At 37.4% G+C, this 14520-nt stretch overlaps 2 protein-coding genes across 9 annotated transcripts in view; one reads left to right on the forward strand and one right to left on the reverse strand.

The window, feature by feature from the left end:
• Nucleotides 1-13131, forward strand: part of agfg1a (ArfGAP with FG repeats 1a) — a 23523-nt gene extending 10392 nt beyond the window's left edge. Inside the window, exons 3-15 of one of the 8 annotated variants that reach the window (XM_014018136.1) lie at nt 1411-1526; nt 2363-2528; nt 2641-2806; nt 4933-5052; nt 6537-6608; nt 8072-8287; nt 8917-9097; nt 9364-9440; nt 9853-9954; nt 10219-10263; nt 10954-11106; nt 11303-11397; nt 12299-13084. In XM_014018136.1, the coding sequence (XP_013873590.1) occupies nt 1411-1526; nt 2363-2528; nt 2641-2806; nt 4933-5052; nt 6537-6608; nt 8072-8287; nt 8917-9097; nt 9364-9440; nt 9853-9954; nt 10219-10263; nt 10954-11106; nt 11303-11397; nt 12299-12358 (1569 nt within the window). In that variant the 3' untranslated portion in view covers nt 12359-13084. Of the gene's footprint in view, nt 1-1410; nt 1527-2362; nt 2529-2640; nt 2807-4932; nt 5053-6536; nt 6609-8071; nt 8288-8916; nt 9098-9360; nt 9441-9852; nt 9955-10218; nt 10264-10953; nt 11107-11302; nt 11398-12298 lie in introns of all 8 variants that reach the window. The other 7 variants (XM_014018135.1, XM_014018138.1, XM_014018139.1 and 4 more) reach the window with 7 other exon arrangements.
• slc19a3a (solute carrier family 19 member 3a) overlaps nt 12738-14520 on the reverse strand; it is a 5099-nt gene continuing 3316 nt past the window's right edge. The window contains exons 4-7 of the mRNA XM_014018143.1: nt 14140-14218; nt 13805-13997; nt 13474-13615; nt 12738-13394 (exon numbers count right to left, since the gene is read on the reverse strand). Coding sequence (XP_013873597.1) covers nt 13245-13394; nt 13474-13615; nt 13805-13997; nt 14140-14218 — 564 coding nt within the window. The 3' untranslated portion in view covers nt 12738-13244. The remainder of the gene's footprint in view (nt 13395-13473; nt 13616-13804; nt 13998-14139; nt 14219-14520) is intronic.

Below are 14520 nucleotides of genomic sequence, written 5' to 3' on the forward strand. Positions count from 1 at the left end.
GGGGCAGGGGAGGGTTATTTCCAGGCACATACTTCATTTCTATACAACAATCAAGTAACTATGTTACCTTCAGTTGTTGTGAAAATGCTGTATAAATCAAAAATAAATTTGCCTTTGCATCATAACTTATCTGAACACCTTGAAATTACCCGCCTCTGTGTCTTTTAGAACCTCCTACCRTTTCAGACACTCCCACTTCAAGCATGATTTCAAACAATTGTTTGGGGGAGGGTGCTCTGTGGGGTGGTAGCTCGGCTGCAGTTTGGGCTCCAGGTAGGTGCTTGGTACACATAGGCGGTGCTTTGTACCAGCAAATGTTTAGGCCAGGGCTATTCAACTAAATTGCTCCGGGGGCCACAGTTACTGCTGGTCAACAGCTGAGGGGCCGAACATCCAGCAATTAAAGTTGTTATGTAAATAAACCAAGTTTTACAAATATATGTTACCTTTTGAATTAGTTTATTTTGCTGCGTTTAATCATGAATACAGCATACAGAATCCTATAAAATTTGTGATAATTACACATTATCAAAAACAAAAAGAACACATTATGCCTCCAATTATTAGACACAAATAATATTTTGACATCTCTGACTTGCCAAATTTTTAAACCAATTTTATTTTCACTTTCATCATTTTATCTTCAACAGCTTGTAGTTTTAACTGTCTTGAGTGTTTATAGAAATGGTTTTTACCAGCTTCTATCCAAGATACTGATGTTTCTGCAGACACCAAACATGTCTATGTTTGGTAAAAGAACTTTAATTACTCTAAAAGAACTTAGAGTAATTAAAGTAGAAAACAGGGGGTTTGGGTTTAAGAGATGCATAAACCAATTGGCGGGCTGAACGTTGGTCACTCGCGGGCCGCCAGTTGAATAGCCCTGGTTTATGCATCTCTACATGGCTACCGAGGAGAATCAAGGATTTCTTAAACATGCATGAATGAGTCGTTGCAACACTCTGGGTATGTTTTTGATGAGGGAATGGCAACAACTGAGACAAGGATAAGAGATGTTCTGACTGTCACACTTACAATACACTTACACAATTACACATACACCTAAAACCTGTAATATTCTCATTACAAGATCAGACAAATGCCTAGGAGTACTGTCCAAATCCCAAAGCCAGTGAAATGGAAGACTTATTTTATACTATGTGACATTTTCCTCTGCACATATTGATATTGTTCCATCACATCAGACATGAAAACTTTATCTGCTTTTGTTTAGCTTTCCTAGTATCGGTATGTCTAGCCATCATTGCTTTATGACTTTCTCATGTCCCTAAAACTCTTTGATTTAACAATTTAAAGACCAATAAATTCCGATAAAGTTCTGTAAGGCTTAGTGTCTAACAGAACTGATCAAACAAATACCAGGACTTTAATATTTTTAATGTTTTCCAGGTATGTAAACAGATCTGGCTTGGTCTTTATGATGACAGAACCTCATCCGTACCAGACTTCAGAGAACCACAAAAAGTCAAGGAGTTCCTTCAAGATAAATACGAGAAGAAAAGATGGTGAGTCTGTTTTACAAGCTTCTCTTACATAGAACTGGGCACTGTGCAGACATGTTGCTTTCCTTTCTGCTTTTCCTCTCTCTGGCTTGGAATCTCTCAAAGGCAGCTTGTAGCACTTAGCCTCTAGCAAGCCACCAAATCATCCTCTTTTAATGTAGGTCATTATGGTCAAGCTGCTTGATTTGCGCAATATTATGACACTATAAGCTTTCTTTAGTTAATACATGAGTTTGTTATGCAAGTTTTAGTACTATGGATTTTAGAGTTACAACTAGCTGAGGCAGTTTTTACAAACAAAATAAACTGAGTGAACTGTTAAACTTAGATTCACAAAGTAAAAGCTGTTAATCATACTAAGTGTAGATTTATTCTTTTAGACACTTAAATTGAGCTGCATCTATAGGACAAACAGTTATTTTCTTTGATATACACATCCATATCTCTAATTAACCTTATATGAAGGAGTTATTTTTAGCCTTTTTTTTCTAGTGTTTATTCTCTGAAGGCTGCCCAGAAGGAGAGCAGAGGAGAAAGTGTTGCATGCCTCAGCATGTCTCTTTTGYTGCAGAAAGGCGTCACGATTCACTGAAGTCAAAGTCTTGTAATGTGTGGTATAGCCATGCTGCACGTTTTGGAACTTCTAGTTTAAATAGCTGTAAATATTCTGCAAACACTTTGATAAATGTACGTTTTTGTATATTTAATACCTATTTTTAGTCAAATAAATCTTGAGTTTAGAGTTTTACAGGGTTGAGGTTGATTTTTATTTTATTATGAGAAGCYTTTGTGATTGCTTACTTTTTTTTATTTAGCATATATTGTGACTTGTTTTCAAGGTATGTACCTCCTGAACAAGCCAAGACAGTGGCATCAGTCCATGCTTCCATCTCTGGTTCCTCAAACAGCAGCACTAACAGCACCCCAGAGGTTCGACCGCTCAAAACCCTGCTGGGGGACTCTGCCCCGACACTGCACCTCAGCAAGGGTACCCCACCAAATCAGGTGAATAGCTGACACATCCTTGAATTTGGAGTTATTGACAAAGTTGATTTATAGTATTTATAGTATCCAACACATGGATGATTTTTTTATGTTTATCTCTTATCTCCACCAGTCACCTGTGGTGAGCCGTGGACAAGCCCATCCACAGCAGTTCCACGACAAGAAGTTCGACCTCCTCAGTGACTTGGGTGGAGACATTTTTGCTGCCCCGCCCACCAATGTGAATGCAGCTGCCGGCTCCAGTTTTGCAAACTTTGCACATTTCAACAGCCACACAAGTAAGAAACCAATGAATACTTAAACTAAATATATCAAAATTACTAAACAGTGGCTTACTTAAACAAAGCAGCAATGAAGTTTAGTCAATGAACAATTTTAAAAGCTAAATGGAGTCGATATGGAATCTGTGTGAGTTAAAACTTTCCACGTGTGAAATGCATTACTGTCAACTGCTGACAGATGAGACAGAATCACAGGTGGTGGAAATCATCCTTCATTTCTGATTGCAAACATTTAAATTGCTTAAAGAATAAGAATAGTTTAGATTTATTCTTATTAGGTGTACATTCCTATTTTTTCTACGTTTATTTCAGTGTTTAAAGAAAACCAGTGGTTCTAGAAAACCATCTGAAGAGCTTATTGAGAGTTATAAACTCCCTGCTGCCTTTTTGTTAGTTTTTTTTTTCTTACTATGGTAAGAAAGTACAGCTTTTTATCTTAACTAGAGTAAAYATGTGCTAGATGCATAAATTAGCCATTTTGTTTAATTGCAATGGATAACACCATCCGCAAGAATTTTCCAATGGAGTTAAATGTTAGCTAATTATTACCATCTTCCTTTGCAAACGTAGTCCTTTTTGCATATTTGAGTCATTGTTCTCTAGAAGGTCAGCGGTTAAAGATGGATGCAGATAACTCTGTACCCCAAACAAACTGTTACAAGTCCTTTTTTCTTGTTAAGCCTGAGTCAGTAGCAAAATACAAAGAAYTAAATCAAATGGAGAATGATAATAGAGGCAGAGAGAGATGTTACTTAGGGGATTTCTGTTTGGTTGCTTTTGCACCGTTTCACAGATACAAATGTAAAAGTAAGATGCTAGTCTACTGGCAGATGATAAATGGTAAAAGAGTGGAAAGCCTGCATAAACCATCTTTTATTTTTACATACCTTAGTGCTTTTTGTGTTTTAAAACATAATGTTCACAAAATGGTCATTCCAGTGTTGATAATTTCAACTTTTAAAAAGCTTGAAATGACTGACAAATGTCATTGTTTATTGGAAACTTGAAAAAAAGCTTCCTCTAATTGCCCCAATCATATGTTACGCACTTGTAGTTTTGTATATGCCAACAAGTTTTAGCATAACTCGTAGCAAAATGGGTAAGTTATGATTCATTTTTTAGTGAATTTACCAGAAAGCTGCAGATGAATTGGCATTGAATTTAATGAAGACCTCTTGTAAATCATGGCAAATTACTGGAATTGAATGAAACTTGGCTAAATATGAGCCATCATGCATATCCATGTTTCTGTATATCTTATACTGTATTGGCTTCAGATGCACAGACAAATCTCCATAGTTACTAATTTGTGTAACATAAGACTATTAGTGTGTTTGTGGGAAATGAGAGAACATTATCCTCCACAGGAAGCAAAGGACAATTCAGCAACAAAGTGGCCTCTGCACATTTCCACAAGGAAAACTTGAGTATAGGCGTACACCTCCAAGAATAAAAATGAATAATTAGTGATAGTAGAGATAATAATAATAATAATAATAATAATAATAATAATAATAATAATAATGCATTTTATTTATAAAGCGCCTTTCAGGACACCCAAGGACACTGTACAATAGAAAAAAGTAAAATGAAATTTAAAAAAAACTGTAGATACATATAATGATAAGGGTAGTGTGGGAGAAACAGAAATGTGGAGTACAGAACAGTCATATAATAAATACAATAATGCAGACAAATTGAACAATAGGGTTGTGGGGGAGAAACATCGAAGAGAGGACAACAAAAACAGACAKATATTGAAAATYGGAATTAACAGCGGTAGGCTAATTTGAACCTAATTTTACCTAATTTCCCTCTGGGATCAATAAAGTATTTCTGAATTGAATTGAATTGAAAAGATGTGTCTTCAGGCCAGTCTTAAACAGGATGCAGCTTTTCTGGTATCTCTAGGTAAAGGGTGAGTGTCATGTCATCTTACTGGCTTTGCCAGCTGTCAATCATTTTACTTGGCAACATTCCTCATCCCTCATTACCCATTGTATTTGCTTTTAGTCGCCCATTTATTTTGATGTCATGTGTAAACCCATTCATGTACTATGTTCTCCTCACTGTTTTTTGTTGCTCACGTGTCTGTCTGAACTTCACCTCCTCACCACTTCCAGTGCCACAGAACACCAGTACAGGTGCAGAGTTTGCTCATTTTGATGCATTTGGGAATGGTTCTGATTCGAAGAGTGGTTTCCCCTCTGCACCCGAAGCTGCATTTCAGCCCCTGAATACAGGTAGAGCAAATTTATTTTAATGGATAAATAACACATTCAGACACTAACATACAGACATTGATTTGTATTTAAGCTAAGTAGAATGTACTCATTGTTTATTTGCAGCACAAAAGTCCATGTTTGTGTTGTTGGAAAACACATCCTTTTGCTTTCCAAACCATTTTCACTAAGGCAGCAAGTAATAGTGTGTTTTTATGTGGTCCATTATTTAAATGTTTATTTAGAGAAAATCTGCTACTCTGGTTCAGACAACGTTTTAAAAACATCATCACACAAAATAAATAATTAGGGTTGGGTGGTATTGATTATTTTCTTACCGTGGTATAAACTTTAGAATAAACAGCAGTATATGGTACAACCTGGGATGGGGTAGAGCAATTAAAAATTAACAGAGAAACGGCTGCTTGTGAGCAGCGTATAGCTTGACATTCTAGAGCCAGAGAAAGGCGTGGAGGGGAAAAGATGTGAGCAGCTCAGCTGAGGTGGTCAGAACACACGTCACTAACATTATGGGATGTGTTTTGAAAGAGCCTAGAATGTGTATGTCCCAGTTTTCCTAGCCGCCRTGTAGAAATCTGACACTTCATCTCACATGACTCATGCCTTCATAATTTTTATATACTGTCATAATTTGATACCGCTGTATAACAAAATATCATCAGACCACCCAAGCCTAATCACAGTTATGGAATATAATGAATGTGCACGTCACAGCAGACTTGCTTACATCACTTATCAGTGTGATTTGTGATCCATCTACTTCGAATCACTTTTAAATATTCTTTTCACCACAAGACAAATTTGGTTCACATGTTTAACACAAATCACCAGAATGTAAATTTTTGTTGAATTTGAAGTAAATTTTTACAATTAAGCTAAAATAAAGGTAAGTGATTTGGGACATGACGTGTGAATCAGCAGGTTTATTTCTTCTCTGGAACTGGAACTCTCAAACAAGACTACGCTTCAGTGGGAATTTACAGGAGAGTTTAGGAATATTGGTAAATTTAAAGTGATTCTAGGCTTTAATTAGTGTTTTATATTCATTCAGCTTTTTTGTTGTTAAATAAACAGCTTTTTGTGTGCATTTTTTGTTGATCAAGACACGTTGGTATCACATTCACACATTCTGGCACACACACATTACAGGAAGGGTTTGTGAGCTCCGTTGCCTCCTGCTGGAGGTGTAAATAAACTGCTTGGGTGTGGAACTGTCTTCCTTTTTTTGCTTACAAACCTCATTTCTTTTTCTTATGTAGTTTTGTGACATCATTTCTTTGTCACAGACTGCTTCATTTTAATCTTCAATTTTCCAATCTGTTCGGCGCAGTCTTCATACTTTGCTTCAGCAATAATTTATTTGCTTGGATGTTAACACATTATTTTCACCACTGATTGAGTTCAGCCTTTTGTTTTCCTTTCTGTGTCATCTTGTGTTGCTCATTGCACCAATTTCTTTCCTTCCTTTGATTTTTGTCTGCCAGCATTCACTGTGCTCTCATCCAGCCGCAGTATGGGTGAGTTTGCCACTGCTCTGCCTCTTCAGAGTGCACACAGTAAGTCTCTCACTGGGCTTGCCCTCATAACAGCTCCGCCATCTTTCATGTGCCAGTCTTTCTGATCTTCCTTTTTCTGGATGTAGCTTCTTTCACAGTCAGCATCTTTCTTTCAGCCCCCCTTGTTGTTTTTGGAAGAAACAAGCTATTTTAGTGCTTGAACACTGATGTTTAGCTCTTTTGTCAGTTTTGTTGTTGTGCTCATTCAGAATTACCATAAAAATAAAAAAGAAGAATATAGAAATTTGGTAATGCCAAATTAAAGAGTTTAGGGAGTAGAAACATTCTTCCTTTTGAATGATATTTAGAAAAGGAGTGTTCTCTGTCAAATGTGTTTAAAATATATTTTGTTTTCTGTTGTCAAGAATGAGATACGTATGTTATATGAAATATTTGAACATTTCTTGTATTTATATGTTTAAAATGACCTCCTGTAATTGCTACAGCTACATCACTGCATATAATGCAGTGCATAAAGTTCACATCTCATTCTTTTAGATGCTTTATTTAAAAAGCTGAACTTTTCTAAATTTTGCTGCACGCTATATATATAGTATCTTACGAAAACAAGGTATGTCTTACAAAGAACACAGCAGTGCCAAGATGATGTACTAACCATAAATATTTTAGCACACTTGCCAGGCAACAAAAACATCATTGTATTAAACATCATCTGCATCATATTTTAGGCCTTCTAAAAGTCTTTCCTAGTTTAGATAGTGATATTTTGGTGCTTTTGCACTTCCTTCCTTGTTTGTCTTTGTACATGGCCACTTCCAGGGAATTTTGACTTGTTTAAGCCACTTAGTTTTGACCATGAATCATTCAAAGTAAATAAATGGCACATAACTCCAGTGATAAAATGCATTGTACCACATAACACAATGGACAGTCTTTTACACAAAGTTATCCCCTAAAATTAAATAATTAAATTTGAAAAACATGCATGCGCAAAAGTAAAACATTGGATAAACATACTTTTTCCCCCCCCACATTGATTTTGTGTAATTTAGTGGAAAATAAAAGGCTGGTGTCTATTTTTGGCTGGGTTTTTTTTGTCCTTTTACTGCCAAATATCACTCAGTTTGAAGTGATTTGACCTTACTTTACTATCAAACATGATTTATTGGAGTATAAATGTAGAGTTTGTCATTTTAAAGGTCAGCAGTATTCATATCAGGGTGTCGGGTGAAAAAGGAACATAAAAGAAAGAAGCTGCTTTCCTGTGTTTTGTCAAATTCAATATGTTCAGAGACCAAAGGAAAGTCAGGATAATGTGGAGTTACAGAGGAGAACCTATAGTTCAGATAATGCTGGTATTCTTCTCCAGCATGACTTGACCCTCAGCCATGCCTTTGCAGATCTCACTTTTTTATACCAGGTTTTTTATTTATTATTGTTTTGTGTCTAAACCCACAGTCAAGGGTTCCCTTATGACTTTAAAATCTCTCTCTTTCATGCAGGTAGCGCCTCAGGGGGATTGGCAAATGCCACTTTTGCTTATTTTGACAACTTCCCCAAATCGTGTAGCGCTGACTTTGGATCCATCAGTTCCCCCTCCCAGAGTAACTCCACAGGAGCTGGCAATAACGCTGTACAGAGTACTAGCGTTCCTGGTGATAGATACGCAGCCCTGGCTGACCTGGATAACGTATTTAGCTCTGCCAAAACAGAGCAAGGTAAACTTCTCAGGCCCAACCTGTTTCTATAGATTTCAACTGTAGGGCAAGAGGACTTTAAAAAAAATAGGATGAAAAAACAAAAGTTAAACATAACATAAACTTGAGCATTTTTATTCTTTTTTTTTTTGTCAAAGCAGTGTTAAATATGCACAAATCATCATCAGACTTTCACTTTAGCAGATTTCAGATTCTGGTCACTTTGCTCTAAATTTAGTCAGCGGTTTGTTCCATTTCAGGATGGCTGTAGTTTCTCCCCCATAATTGGTACCCTGGCCTTAGTAACACTGGATCAACCTGGATAAAGACAACAAGCTGCTGAGTTTCACTCACTTTATTGATTCATTTACTGGATGGTTTATTTTTATGACACGTTGTCAGAATTCTGGCATTGTAGGATTTTCTTAACCCATTCTAAAGTTTATTTTTGTGAATTGCTGTGTTTTTCTCTCTCTCTCTGCAAGAAAATGCAAATTTATGAATAACTGAACATTTGTTCCCCATTATGTTTATACGTATGGCAGCTCATGGGACTTTTTTTTTCTTTTAAAGCCAATAAGCTTATTTTGTATTTTGGTTGAGCTGGGGTAGATTGAACCAACCTCTGTATTCATGCACTTTTATTTCAGGAGGAGCTGTTCCTGCTGGGGTGAGCTCTGGAACAGCAGGAGGAGTTGCAGGTTTGGTTCAGAAGCAGCCAGCAGGTACAGGAGGAGGAGACCGCTACGCTGCTTTGGCAGAGCTTGATACCGTCTTCAGCTCCTCAGCTCCTGCCACGAGTGTTTACAACACTTCCAGCACCTCACAGGGGTGAGACACGTCATTAACTTCACACAMACACACATACACTGAAAAGCAAAATACCATAGATTATTTTCCCAAAGTGTTTACAATTTTTATACCTATTATTATAAGCAATTTATTCAGTATAATATGGTAAAAATAGAGGATTTCAACCGTTGCAGAAAGAAGCGTGATGATGTGATAATAGATGGATCTGATGGTCAAAGTTAACTAGTTTTCAGAGACAAAGTTGTTGTTTTTTTCTCTCGTTTTTCATGTTTTTGTTGCAGCAGTGTGTTTGGATCAGAGACAGCGGTGTCAGCAGCACACGCACAACAAGCCATGCCTGGTGTAGTTCAGGGGTTTGGAGGTGAGGGGAAGCTTTTCTTTCTGGTGGGTTGTACTAATTATTTATTTGGGTTGAAAAGTATCATTTGGTAATTCGAGTTGACTTTATCGAATCAGAGTTTGTTCTGATCTTTAGGATCCTTTTACAGTTTGGGTGAATTTTCTTTTTGTACATGTGATTTAAAAAAAATCTGTGCACTTTATGTTCAATATTTTAATCTGTAAAATATGAAGTTAGGTTAATTATAATCTGTTTTCATTTTTGTTTAGGATTTTTCTGATTTCAGCCTTTTTTATATTAACCTGCTTTCCAGAGGTTTATCTGTCTGCTTGAAAATGATTCAGATTTTACTTTTATTACAACCAAGTTTCTATTTTTAAAACWGGGCACTTTCTAAAAAGTAGATGAATGTAACTATTTTTCTTTTCTCCAGCACCACCATCAACTAATCCATTTGTAGCTGCTGGCCCAGCAGCAGCTCCCACCAATCCATTCCAGTGTAATGGCAGAGCACCACAAGTGGCGGCTGCAGCAGGTTTGTTTTAATCCACGTTTTTGTCTGCAGGTACAACCAGTTACTCRGCTACTTTATTAACTCAAATAAAAACTACCTAAGTGGGAAAACATACTATTGTACAGTAAACATCTCAGTCTGTACCTGTTTGCATCTAAAGTGGCAACATTTTCCACATTATCTGGAAATGGATAGCAGGTCTTTACTGCTGTAAACTTGCAGGATTAAAGAATTAGCCGGGTGCAGACCTAAAAGTTGATTGAATATTTTTGCCATGCTGGACAGGCTTGATGCGTGCTCTTCATTGGCAAGGTCATACCTCATCCTTTGGTAGGTTGCTGTTTGATGTGTGGGGTTCTTTCAGTTCTCTTGTGCTTTGGTATGACAGAAACTAATATTTTCTGGCATAAATCTATTAGAAAAAGGCTTGAAGATGATTTTTAGTGTAGCTACAGAATGTCTCACCCTTCTGTTAGAGTCAACATTTCACCATATGGAAGGAAAAGTTGCAGGTTGCTCAGTTGCGATCTGCCTTTTTGATCTTGGTTGTTGCTTCTTTTATAAGCTCAAGGTTAATATCAAACTTACACATTTTCCCCAAAGCTTTGTGCACAGAAGTGTGTTTCACTTGTACTTAAATTATGCAAACATTGTCAGAAACTAAGCATTTCAGCAAGAATAAAATTAATAAAAGCACATTTTCCATATCAGTTTTACATGTTTTCCTCAAATATGATTATTAACTTCAAAAATAGATTTTGATCAAACGTGGATTTGACATATTTCTATTTTATTGTAATGTTTTTGTATAAAGGGTGTGTAACTGGTTGTTTTCTTCATCTCAGTAACTGAAAATCTTCCTAACAAACTAATTTCAAAACACTTAGATTGTTTTTTATTTCTGTTTTGTTTGTTTGCTGATGCTCGTCAGTATGTTGTGTTGTTTTTTATTGCATGCCATCAGGTGTTGCTCAGTCTTGTTCAGGCTTCTCTAACTGTTCCTGTCCTGCTGTGTTGCAGCATCTTTTGGCACAGGCTCTATGAGTATGCCAGCTGGATTTGGAAATGCTGCAGCCTTCAACCTCCCTACCAGCTTTAGTGGAACATTCCAGCCAGTCTTTCCTGGCCAGGCTCCTTTYCCCCAGCCTCCTGCATTTCCTCAACAACCTAACGGTGTGTGTCAGTGATCATGTAGCTGTAAGCTTGTCTACATTGTTATTTAAGCCTAAATTTGCAATTTTCTTAATATTTATGTTCCACCTACATGCCAAATGTTGTCAGTGACCAAAGAAATATGGGTTGATTTCATACGGTTGTAGTAAGTTTGTTGTTGGTATCAGATAGTGATGACAGCGGGCATGTTTTTCAGGAGGAGGATTCCCTGCCTTCGGACCGGCTAAGCCTGTTGTGACTCCTTTTGGACAGGCTGTGATGGCACCAGTGGTCCCTAACAACCCTTTTCTGGTTAGAACAAATAACCAATACATGGTATATTTTGTATACGTTATAGGGATGCAAACAATTAATYGACTTACGGTTAATTATCGAATAATGGTTTATTAGATTAAAATTTCTTCCATTYGATTAATTGAAAACATCCAATTAAACCTTATTCCAGTGTAGGCTTGCCTTTTACTAGTAGAGGGCGCCACTGCTCTCAGCCTGGCCTTTCTACCCTGGCCAGCTGAGCAGAGAGCCGGCCGCCTCCATGTGGGCGGCATCGTAATTACACGCAAATCTTGTTTAGTTTTATTTGCGACACCACAATAATAATGGACTACACCAAACTCGAAGGAAAAGTACCGAAGGCTGTATCCAGCAGTATGACACTCTCTGTTCAGGATGGATCAAGTGTGTAACTTTTTTTTTCCTTTCCTTTTTTTTCCAACTAGCAACCTAACAGATTCCCGTTTTGTTATATTTTATGACATGTCCAAGTTTAATAATGTCCACAGTTTTCTGTTTATTCAGTCAGTGTTTAATACAGCTGGCACAATAAATTTATAAAATTAACTAACTGTACTTTTTTTTATTTAGTGTCAAAAAAAATTAGCCCTTCATGTCATAGAAAAACCTTTGATTCAAGAGAAATGTCAGGTTTTTAGGAAAATGGCCGCTTATCAATTAATCATTAGTCAATCGATAAGATCAATCAACTATAGATTAATCCATTAATCGATAACTTGCATCCCTAATATGTTATATTTTCTGTTATTTGTGTATGAATACCTATGAGAGTTTGTTTATACCGTTTTTTGCTCTTATTGCGAAGCACTATTAATAAGTATTTGACAGAACATCACTTAAAAAAATCACCCAATTTTCTCTTTGTTGTCTGACTCTGCTTCTGTACCTCTGATTCCAGGGTTCAGGTCCGCCTGCACAGTTTCCAGCAGGAGGCTCCTCAACAAACCCCTTCTTATAGCGAAGCATCTTGTCTGCTGCACTACAGGGTCACCAGTTGGCGCGCTTGCACCTCTTGCACTGTTTGGTTTCACAAGTAGCTTTAAGAAGAAACACAACGTTTGTAAGAATCGTATTTTCTATGGCAGTTTGTCACAAACAGGACAACGTGCGAGGCAGTCCCGCTGACACTGTCTGTAACTACAAAACAAAGTGATGTATGCTGAGGACGAGGTTGAGCCTCTCTTTCAATATTTAACCTGTGAACCGGCTGAGTCTCCACTGAGCCACAATGTATACTCAAACTGGCTGAAAAACCAACCATGCAAAGTTATTGCATCCAGTGTATCTCATTCATTATGCTGCAGTTTTTGTACATATAGTTTTTTTTTTTCTTTACATTATCTCTTTGCGCATCAGTATTTGTATAACAGAATTTAAGACAGGGCTGTTGCTTCATTGCTGCCAGTTTCTGTATCTGTAAAGAACAAAACTGTTCATTTGTGCAGAACTTTTTGAGTAAATTGTTCTTGCTAAAGAAAAAGAAAACATTTTATTGCTGAACGTAAAAAAAAAAGATGCATCAGAAACAGATGGACGCTTTGCTCTGCCATCTCCTCCGGTCTTGCAGAAGCCCTGGTCACAAACACTTCAGAACGACAACCACAAAAACAATCTGGGGAACCAGAAAGAATGGACTGAAAACCACTTTTATTGGATAATAAATAATTTTAAGTTAATGTGTAAATATATATACAGAATATATATTAAAATCAATTTTAAGTAAGAGAAAATAATCCAAGTGTTTATTGATTTGGTCTTTCTTATGGTACTGTTATTTTGTTTTATTTAGTTCACTTTGAAATGAACATGGGGCCACAAATCAGAGCAACAAAACTGTTTTAACATCAGAATTTATGTTCTTCACTTTTCAGAGAGTCYCTTTTATCTGCAGGACGTTCTTCTCTGTTGTTTCTCTGCTGTCTCCAACATGTAAATAGTCCCCTGACTAARAAAACCACTGAGATGGCTGCGAAGTAGCTGGAGTAGATGGTGAACTGCAAAAGAGCGCACAAGTTAAAAATCACAAATCTCACAGACGCCTCCCAGCACATAGTTTGTAATCAGATTTCCTACCTGAGGGATGATGGTGAGGCCCAGTCCTCTGCTGTCTACAACAACAGAAGTGATGATTGTCTGAAGAGCCAGCGCTCCGAAGTTGTTTGCCCCAAAGACCAGAGCGTAACGTTCCATTGACAGGTCCGCTGCGATCTGATACCTGTGGGAGTACATTTTGTCRTCGCTTATTATATTCAACTTACATCAAAATCACTTGAAATTTTCTGAGATTCATTAAATCTTACCAATTGTTCATGACATAATTTTGTAAAGTACACAAAATGATCCTCCACTTTTGCTTTTTAGAGACAGGAAACACATAAATAAACAAATAGGATAAGAGCCTTACATAGCTATTGTTATCAGCAGCATGTACAGACACTTGAATACGACGTAACTGCTGTAGCAGACCCAGATGTTGCCCGTGAAAGTCATGAGAAACAAAGCAGCTGCGCCGAGACCAGAGAAACCGCCCAAGGCAAGCTCCCCCCACTGCTCCCACCTCACATCAGTGAAGCCTATTCCGTAGGCCGTCGCTGCACCTGGAAAACAAAGCAGTGATGCAGAAGACAGACATTTGAGCACCAGTAAAATGCGTCTATCATCAAAATCTTCYGTTTGYTTTGGGAGGTTTGGAGTCCGATCCCTACCGCCCTCTGGTTAAACTTATCTGGTGTCACTTACTCAACAGGTTGGATGTTGCTTCCACTCCCCCGTTGTAAATGCTGAAGTTCTGGGAGGGCTCTATGTGCTCCCACAGCACCTGCATGGGAAATCGCAGGAAGGATGAGAAGCTTTCGGATCTGATCGCAGCACTAAGTCGAGCGAGAACTGCAGTAGCTTAAAGTCATGTGAGTCAGTAAAACATTTCAGTTCAGTTGGGACGTTTGAGGCACAAATTGTAACCCCTTTTTTATAATCACATTTGTTTCAGTTCTTGGAGATGTTGCCAATGTGTAGTCCATCATTCATTTCATTAAAGGGACAATATTATGTGTTTCACAGGCAAATATTTAAATACTATACCATAATAAAGTATCTATGTCACCTTTTAGCTGTTATTAA

This window comes from Austrofundulus limnaeus, unplaced genomic scaffold (genome assembly GCF_001266775.1).
Source record: "Austrofundulus limnaeus strain Quisiro unplaced genomic scaffold, Austrofundulus_limnaeus-1.0 Scaffold184, whole genome shotgun sequence".
Classification (NCBI taxonomy): Eukaryota; Metazoa; Chordata; class Actinopteri; order Cyprinodontiformes; family Rivulidae; genus Austrofundulus; species Austrofundulus limnaeus.